The 9,922-nt window shown below is 38.5% G+C and overlaps 1 protein-coding gene and 1 long non-coding RNA gene across 2 annotated transcripts; one reads left to right on the forward strand and one right to left on the reverse strand.

Moving 5' to 3' along the window:
• The first annotated feature begins 706 nt into the window (after window positions 1–706).
• Window positions 707–6,927, forward strand: emx1 (empty spiracles homeobox 1). Its single transcript, XM_020658627.2, has 3 exons — window positions 707–1,241; window positions 3,780–3,964; window positions 6,760–6,927. Exons 1-3 carry the CDS (start codon window positions 899–901, stop codon window positions 6,925–6,927), a joined length of 696 nt encoding a protein of 231 aa, XP_020514283.1. The 5' UTR covers window positions 707–898.
• Window positions 6,928–6,959: 32 nt separating this feature from the next.
• LOC136183276 (uncharacterized) lies at window positions 6,960–9,651 on the reverse strand. Its single transcript, XR_010669108.1, has 2 exons — window positions 8,512–9,651; window positions 6,960–8,428 (listed from the first exon to the last, which is right to left on the reverse strand). It is a non-coding gene; the product is annotated as an uncharacterized lncRNA (long non-coding RNA).
• Between the last annotated feature and the right edge of the window lie 271 nt (window positions 9,652–9,922).

Below are 9,922 nucleotides of genomic sequence, written 5' to 3' on the forward strand. Positions count from 1 at the left end.
TTACATATTCAAAGTGTGAGATAGTCAATACATTTGACTGAATATGGAGTTTTTTTAGGGGAGAAATTGTTTGTGTTTGTGGACAAAAGAAGATTAAAAAAATAAGCACGTTAACCTGATTTGAGTTAATTGTTGTTTTTGAATATTATCAATAATAATAACAAGCAAATGATGATAATGTGGGCTTAAAGAGTCACTAAAAACCCGAGTGAATAACGCATAATGACCTATCAGTAAATTCATATATATACTTTAAAAGGACGTGTAGGGAAGAATACACATTTTATTTTAAATCTGTATTGTCATGAGGGAGTAAAAACGTCTTTTAAACACTAAAAACTGCACGACTGAAGTAGATGTTCTCGACGTAATTACTTCCATGTTTTAGATATCGTTGCTTCAGTTGACCTCCTGAAGAAGTGACCCGGCTCTGGAGCCAGTTTCTCCCCCTCCGGGAGATCGTTCCCCAACAGAAAAGCGAGATATTATATCCGAGCAGGACGCACAATGAGCCATTAATTGGCGCACACATGTTTTCTCAGCGTGCCTCTGTGACTAAAGCTGTTGCGCTCCCGTGTGATCTATGAAGCAGGTACTTGAGGAGACCTATTGGCAGGTACTCTGGTCCAATCAGCTCCCTCCCCCCTGCGCACCGTCGCGCGCTCTGAAGGTTGGAGGCGCTTTTTCTTCGGTGCGCACTTGTGCACAGAATCCCTCCGAGTGCGCACGGAGTCCATGGATCAGAGCAATTTGCAGCACTGTTGAGTTTTGTAGCAGCGAAACACCCCTCAAAGAAAACCCCTTCATCTTTAGTCATGACGCTTCTCTGAGAGGGAGGCTTGAACTTTTCCAACTTTGTTTTTTAAGGTTTTTTGGTTTCTTCTTCTTCAGTCCAAAGATGATGTTCTCGTCTGCAGGAAAGCGCTGCTTCACCATCGAGTCTCTGGTCGCCAAAGAGAACCCTCTAACTCCGGAGGATCCCATCCGTCCCACCGCGCTGAGCTACTCCAACCCGGCGACAGATGCTTTAATGAACAGTTACCAGGCTCCACAGGCCCGCTCCCTGTACCAGACCCCGGACCTGGTGTTCCCAGACAGCCACCCCTCCCTCACCGTGGCCCCTCACCAGCTCGGAGGATCACACCTCCAGCATCCGCACTTCTTCGGGACGCAACACCGAGACCCGCTCAACTTCTACCCCTGGGTGCTACGGAACAGGTTTTTTGGACACAGATTTCAAGGTAAGAGGAGAGGAGATGCTAAACATGACATTTAAAAAACAACGAAAATTAGTTCTAACATCTTACAAAACTTATTTTTTTTTATAATTGTTCCGGATTGATCTGCCTTAAGATTAATAATGGGTTACATTTTGCACATTAAATACAGAATAAATGTAATTTAAGTGCACGCGTTTGCTCTATCTTAAAGTATGTTTGGAGTTAAAAGCATGCGTCCACCATTGCTTTGGAGAGGGTTCCATATTTCACTGAGATGGTGACTTTAGAGCATGTGTTGATATTGAACAATACATTGCAGCCACAGATAGAATAAACGACAAGGCCACCGGGTGTTCAGCAGGCTGCTCTCATATTCCCACTCTCATTCACCCCGCAGCTATACTCTCTCTCTCTCTCTCTCTCTCTCTCGGCCGCAGCCAGGAGAAGATAAGCTCTGATGTTTTCCACACAAGAATACTCGGCCCTTGAGGCTACACAGCCTTTTTCATTTCATCCTTTATATAAAAAAACCCGAGCACATAGCGAGACTGTAAGGACAGCACAGATAAAATCCAGGAGGATAATTTTGAGTATAATGGAAGAGGAAATCCTGCTCAGGTTTTACAGCAGGACGCGGAGGATTTAAACACAGCCTGCAGTGATTTATTTACCTCACACACCTCCGCGCGAAGTCAAACCATATTATAAGATATTCACAAAGCATTTAGAAAACTGCGACTTCATCTTCGTTATGACTTTATAAATTAGATGAAAATAAGATGACCATCATACAGCTAATTCATTCATTAATACCTCATTATGTAGCTTACACCCTGTGGCTGGACTTCATAATACAAAAGGACCGACATTGATAAATAGTATAAATATTTATTATATATTACAAATTAAAAACGGTTCTGAATAAATCCAAGTTTTTTTTATAACAAAGTAAATACAATTTATTTTACATTTTTACACCTTCGTGAAAAAACAACAGGAAGTGTTTCTGGATGAGTGTTTATCAAATTGTCAGTTAATTATTCATGGTATAGATATAAATATTAATCTGTATTTGTTGTATTTCTAAGTTAAAGGTTGTGTCATGGTGGTCCGATATGTTTTTGTATTTTCTTACCTTTGCATCTCTCACGCTGTGTTTTTGCAGATCTTGTACAGTATGTTTTGTGTTGTTTTGAATTGGTGTGTGCCTTTCTGTTTACATGTGTTTGTGCTTTTCTATTGTTTTTTATTTATTGATTCTAAAGGAAGCAGCTGAATGTTTGGCAGCACTTTGAGTCAAAGACAAATATCTCCAAGAGGATAATAAAGAGTATCACATCATAAAATAAACATGATGGTTTATTAAATGTTATGCATTTTTAATTAAATTTGCAATAATTATAACCACTGTTTGCTAGAATTGTAATATTTGGCAAAGAGTATATGTGCATGACTAAATCTTAAATTAGCCTGTAACGTTCAAATACACAATAATGAAATTACAAAATAATAATAATAATAAAATGCACACATTGATGCTCCTCCAGGAGTCGTGCAAATGTAATTGTCTTGTAGTTTGAGGACCCTTATTTTATTAAATTAATTAAATTAATTTTAATTTAAAACTAAATTCATTTGAAATACTTTGTTTTCCTTATTCAAACAAATCAGCTATTTTATTTTAAAAAATGAAGGGTAAAAAAAATCTTTCAATAGAGAATTATTCAACCGGAAATATCGGCCTAATAAACGGTGTAATTGTGTCATCATTATGTCGCCTCACTAATGAAAAACACTCACTGGTATCATTAAACATGCAGCAAAAATCACCGGCAACACCACCCAGATCCACCTAGCAGAACTTTACATGCGAGCAGCAGACAGGGAAGCAGTCTGCATCACTCAGGACCCTCCAACCCCCTCCAACCCCCCCTCACCGCTCATTACAGCTGCTCCCCTCAGGCAGCACCATTAGCAAAAAAGAAAACTTACAGAAACTATTTAATCCCACTGCAATACGCATTTAAACAAGGCTAGATAAGCAATATTTGTAAAATGCTGTAAATGTGTTTCACGTATTTTGTGCTATTTTATGTCTTAAAGAATGTCTTAGTGTGAATGTTTGTTTGTTACTGAGCCTCAACAAAAGGTCATTTTCTGTCAACTATGTGATAGACAAAACTGCTTTTTTAATCTTTGAATTGTGTTGCAAACGTTTTCAATTAGTACATTTATACTAGGATAGTTGTAAAATAATAAAAACGGATTTATTAGGCTATTATTAAGCACTATTATTTCACATAATTATTTGTATTATTTATTAGGTTATTATTAAGCCTTATTTATTCACATATTTATTTATTCTTATTTATTAGGCTATTTAATTGTTGTTGTTATGTATGAAAAATTAAGTTTAACCATTCAGAAAATGAATAGCACAGAATAATTCTGCTTTGTTGAGTTGTAATTTCGCTGTTTTGTAAAAAGTAAAGTGTCGACCCCCCGCAGTGTTCAGTCTCAGGTGTTATAATAACAATCTTACCTTCCTCTCGCTGTCAGGTAACGATGTGTCCCAGGACAGCCTGCTCCTCCACGGTCCGTTCGCCAGGAAACCCAAACGCATCCGGACGGCCTTCTCGCCCTCGCAGCTCCTCCGCCTGGAGAGAGCCTTCGAGAAGAACCACTACGTCGTCGGAGCCGAGCGGAAGCAGCTGGCGAACGGCTTGAGTTTATCTGAAACACAGGTAGCCTCCGTTCACTTCATGGTAGCTAGCTACATAATGTACTGTTTTTTTATTGTTTTTTTATTTTACCTGGTTTGTAATTTATCTACAATACACGACTTACCCCGAAGTACTTAAATAATTCCAAAAACTGTCATTTTAATATTTTAATTTAAACTCGTTTAGAAGTTTAACTGAAACCACCGTTTCCATGGCGACAACATTCTTTACCGTTACAGTCCAGAATTAAAACTGTTGAAATTCTCTCTGCCGTCGAATATCGCGAGATCTTCATAAAATTCTTCATTATTTGTTGAGGAATTCAAGAACGGTGCAAGTATTTTGAGCATGTTAAAATTTGCCATTACAGCGTAATTTAATTGACTGAATGAAAATAACGTGTCAATGTGTCGTCAATTAACCTACCGGTTTTAAACACAATAATTTTAGATTTAAAAAAATAAAAAAATAAACAAAAAGTAAGGCTTTATTTACTCCATAAATATCAACACTATGGAAATTGATAATTAATCGAAAATTAAATCTAGTTCAAAGCTTTAATGTCCTAGCACATTAACATAATAACACCAACCTCATATCAGCAGTGTAAACAGTCAATTTATGAAATGCTAACTTGATTTAAATCAGATATTTATTTATTTTTTCAGCCTGTTTTAAGTTTTTGATAAGTCTATTGGTAATTACCTATTTTTAAAATGATTTAGGTGTGAAAACAAACTGCAGTTAATTTGATTATCACTAATTCATCTAGAGCATTGTAGAGCATATCAGCAATAAAATATTGCAACAAAAAATATGAGTGTGTACCACAATTAGATAGGAAAATATAAATGTACAGGGTCTAATTCTTTTGCATTAGCTTTAGTAAAAAGAAAAAGGAGGTAGATATACACACATCATGTAGGTGCAGGGAAGAGCAGACTGTAGAAGAAGACCGGCCGCACACTTACTCAAAGGCAAAAAAAATATTTTAATTCACAATCACAACATTTCAACTTGAGGAATTCAAACTTTTTGTGGCATTTGATGAAGTGTGCGGGCATGTCTTCTTCCTCAGACATATTTTATATTAATGATCAAAATGATCAGATCTGCTGATTGCAGCATAGTTGATGAGAGTTGCTGTTAAAGCATGTTTTATAATAAACACATTGCATTCTTATTTCAGTAATTCCCTTAGCCACAACACCTTGGGATGCAACACAGTCAGTATCATTGTTTACTGGAAGATAATAAACTCCTGCTTCAGGATAAAGTAGTGTAAATATTATTGACGGTTAAATGTGATGAGTGCACAATATCTGGGAGTCAATTAGGCCTAAAAGGCAATATTAAAGATGTTTCCTAAGTCAGCGTAAATGTTAAATGTTGCGTCTATAAGGTGCTTACCATGAAGCATTGCATGATGTTAATCATGATGACATCAAGCTGGGTTTTAATTCAAAGTGAATCCTGTTTCAATGCTAAGATAAGATAAGATATTCCTTTATTTATTTACATTGTTACAGCAGCAAAGAGCAAAGATTGCTGCTTTGTATCATAAAAACAAAAAGGACTGATAGATACCAGGAGTCACATATCTCATGCTCCTGTAAAAATACTTGGAGGGAGTCATGGTTTATGCAAAGAGCATTATTCCTACACTCAGCAGGTAAAGAGGAGATGTCAAACTGTGAAGGAAGTAAATGCTGTGTAATTAATTCTACATCTTCTCTGTGTTACTTTCACATTTCAGTTCTGTTGTTAAAAATCTTCCTTTAGTAGCACCGACCAAAATACTAAAAAAGGTTCTGGAAATTCTGTGAAAAGAGTTTCTTATTTGTGAAATAAACCCAAAGCCTCAAGAGGCAACAGGAAGCTAATACAAGTGTTGCTTTTTCAAAGAGGCAGACTGGTAGTATATATAAATATATATGAGCCAGGCTGATACTCCAAGGTCAAACTGGAGACGCTAGTTAGTCAGGAAGCTCTTTCGCATGTTGTCCCTTCCTGTGCATACATGTTTTGCACCTTTAATGCTGAGAGAGGTTGTGTGTGACCTTTTATTGATTGAATACTTTATCATTTACAAAGGAGATGCTTGGGTGATATAAAAAGCAGGGGGACAAACTTCAGTGTGAACCTGTGCGGTTTAAGAGACTGAAGAATGTTTTAGGGGTCAGTGCATTGGAGTTTTTAAATACAGTAAAAAATAGGATTTAAGCGTGCACTTTTAGAGGGTATACTGTATATATTGAACTACAGGGAGTCATGAGGTGTGAAAGTCATTTTTCTTTGTACTGTGACATCTGGTAAAGGCTCCTCATGAAGTGAGAAGACACTTTGAAATTGTCAAGAGAATTGATGCTGAAACCAACCGGCCAAAAGCTCCTGTAATCAGCTCGGGTCACAATCATTTAAATTTCTTATTTTGTGGCAGCTTTTTGCATGCAAAGATGTGCTGCAGTTGTCTGTTTTGAAATATTTTTAACTCAATATATTTGGGTTTTCTTTAGTCAGAAATAAACCCAAAATCATTTAGAGATTCAACCTAAATATTTAAGGAAATTTAGCTTTTTTATGCCATTTTGCAGTTTAAAAAAAGAGGCTATTCATTGATTATTTGAGGAAATATTCAGAAGATAAAAATCAGTAGTCGTGGTGTTGATAACAGATGTTTCAATAGTCCATTTTCCAACTGGAGAAATGTCTTCAGCGTGTTGACTTTGAACCCGAGAACACTTTGACCTCCCGGGGCCTCTCAACAGTCTGTGACAGAGATCCTCATCCTTTACCTGTTTGTTTTTCCTCACCAGGTGAAGGTGTGGTTCCAGAACAGGCGGACCAAGTACAAGCGCCAGAAGCTGGAGGAGGAGGGACCGGAGAGCCAGCAGAAGAAGAAGGGAAACCACCACATCAACAGATGGCGGCTCGCCACTAAGCAGGCCAGCTCCGAGGACATCGACGTGACCTCAGAGGACTAAAAAAAAAAAAAAAAAAAACACCCCACAGACCCTTCAAAGGACCAACACTATTTATTATGTAATATTATTATTATTAAGTATAATTAGACGCATTAGAGGAAGAGACTACACATGATCACTGCACATCTTTTCATGGAGGTGCTGGACTCTAAAACTGGGAAACAAACATCTTATTTAAATATCCGTCGTCAGGATGAGGAGACATCCTTCCATTATTTAAGATCTTTGGTGTGTGTGACCAAGGACGAAGACAAACCACATCACCCTCCATCATTGTGCTTGTTAGTTTTTTTTTTTATTGTACATAAGCCACTTTAAAAAGGTTGTTTTTGAAAGAGGCTGTTTGTTTAATTAGAGCTGTTTTTTTTGTTTTTTTTAACCACCTGCTTCGGTCATTAACACCTCATTGCTCACCACACCCTCCTCGCCACCTGTGTACAGTGTTAATTTAAATTTCTCCTCAATGACGGGAACATGTCGCACACTTTGAATCCACCCAGCGAGCGTGGGGAACAAAGCAGGAAGTGGACTGTCTGTGCTCTGTTACGGCTCCTAATGAAGAGGCGATTCACGAGCAGCTGTGCATGACTCCGGGACAGATGAGGAGCGGCAGAGACCCTCTGCTGTTCAGGGCGACTTCACAGCTTTGTGCTTCTTCTTCTTCTTCTGCCACATTCTTACAGAGTGGACGTGTGATGGATGACGTGTTCATTTTGTTGAATTTCTGCAGATTTCATCAAGCGCTGTGTGCGCAAACAAAACATGAGAACATACTTTTCAAGCAGAACGTGTAATTACAAGAAAATGCTTTAGAAATAAAAACAAAAAACTATTCCCCTCATGTGAAAACGTTAGCATTATTGTGTGACTCGGGCGCCCACTTTGAACATCATGTCCTCCAGAGTCTGCAGGATTGTCATTGAGCCAGCTGTTACACCTGCACATTTTCTCCCATTAGTTCATTCATGCATGTGCAGATCAGTGTGAAACATGCTGCTGTGGTGTTTGATTGAAGGAAATTCTGCAGACTCTTGAAACCCCCACACAGCACATGAAGAATTTCACCTTAAGCAAGTTTACTTTAAAATGAGTCAAAAACTGCTTAATTTCCCAAAAGAATGTGAGGAGAAAAATGACAGTTTGTATCAAGACACTGCAAAAAATATTCTTACAAACTTTTTGACGGCTCTCTGAATGTTGAAGGACAGTTGCACAGATGCCAGGTGTGTTACCCGTCAGCCTGTGTGTCCTTTGAATTCCAGTAAAGGGGGGGGGGGGGGGGGGAAGCACAGAACTAATTCCCATCCAGAGGGTTGCAACCTGTGGAAAAAAAAGGGGAAAGTAGTGATTATTGTGCAGCAGTTCTCTCAACAAATGACTCAGTAATCACCTGTCAAAAGAAACGGAAAGAATCCCCCCTCTCCTGACCTCGAGGCTGACGTCTGACCCTCATGTTGTGTTTTGTTGTAAGCTCAGAAACGCACTGCAGGAGGCTCACCGTCTACAAAGAATACATCAGACATTTGCAGTTGCAAAAAGGGGCCACATGCCTTGTTTTGAGTTTCCAGGATACCCTATACTCACTGCAGGTGCAAAATGCATGTTAAAGACAGTTTGGACATTCCTTTTCCTCCAGATAAACAACCTCAAAAGGTGTGGAGAGCAGCTCTCTCTGACAGTCACGGCACTGGAAATGTGAAATCACAGCTCGGTGAGGGAAAAGGTCAGCATGATTATCTAGAGCTGCACACTTCATTTGTCTTTCAGGAAAATAATGAAGAGTAAAAAATCACGCCCGTCTCCCTCCGCCTGAGTCAGCAGAGAGGAGACTTCAGGGTGAGAGCAGGAAATCAACACAAGTCCACCCAGAGGAGCAGATTGTCCCCGGCCGCAGCGGCAGGGAATGTGATCATTGTCGTTTGATTTCTGTATTTATGTAGAATGACTAAAGTCTATTTCTCTCAGCTCACACTCCAAACGACGCACGCTTTGTTGTTCGATTTGAGTGATAAATAATGCAGCGTGGTCACAGTAGTCACTTTGCATAAGTGATGGCGCACAGATTTGAAAAATGACTGAAGAATAAAGACGGTTGTTTTACCTCTTTTCAAGATGACTGACAATTAAGCTGTGTTATTTAAAAATGTGTTTCCCTTTAAAAGTTTTGACACAAGAAGCAAACATGAAATCCATGAATCTCGAAATGCAAAAAAACCCATCTTCACCAAATGTGTTGATGATTAAACCAAACTCAAATGGATATTTATCTGATGATAGACGCTGAATTGTTCGGGGATGAAACTAGTGAGTAATGTCGACACTTATTAATCTGCTGATGATTTCTCAAGTACACAATTTGATTAATTAAAAGCTGTAAAAAGTCAGTGTTGTTTCCTCAGAGCCAGAGGCGAGAGCTTCAACGGAAGAAGTTTGTGTCCCAGGTAATCTTAAAAACACTGAACAAAAGGTGTAATCCTCAAACTGGAAAAGTTGGAATCATCTTATTTTGAACATTTCTTCTTCAGAGTTTACTCAAACAAAAAGTACTAAAACCGAGAACGTATTTCCAAAACGCTGAAGCAGATTTAAAATATCCCAGGACATGGGAAACAGGTGACATTGTCCAACACAAAACAGATGATGTCGATGTCTGATAACATGAGATAAAACTGCAGAAGAAAAAATAAAACAAAACCTGATGTTTTTCTTGGGATGACTTTAAGTTTAGTTTATTTGTCTCACCTCGTTCATGTGTCACAACTTCCACCAGCATCCTCCGTCGATCCTGCATGTGGCATCTTGTCGGATTACCTGCCTGCAGTGTTGCGTTCCCCCGACAACCGTGCAACAAACATACTAATGACAAAGATCGTGACAAAAGATAACACTTGGAAGACAGAAAGTTGAAATAAATCAAGTTCCAAAAAACAAACACAAAGACAAGGGGCGGCATTTTTACAGATTTATCCTGACTGTGATGAATTCAGCAGTTTAT

The sequence above is a fragment of the Labrus bergylta genome, chromosome 18 (genome assembly GCF_963930695.1).
Source record: "Labrus bergylta chromosome 18, fLabBer1.1, whole genome shotgun sequence".
Classification (NCBI taxonomy): Eukaryota; Metazoa; Chordata; class Actinopteri; order Labriformes; family Labridae; genus Labrus; species Labrus bergylta.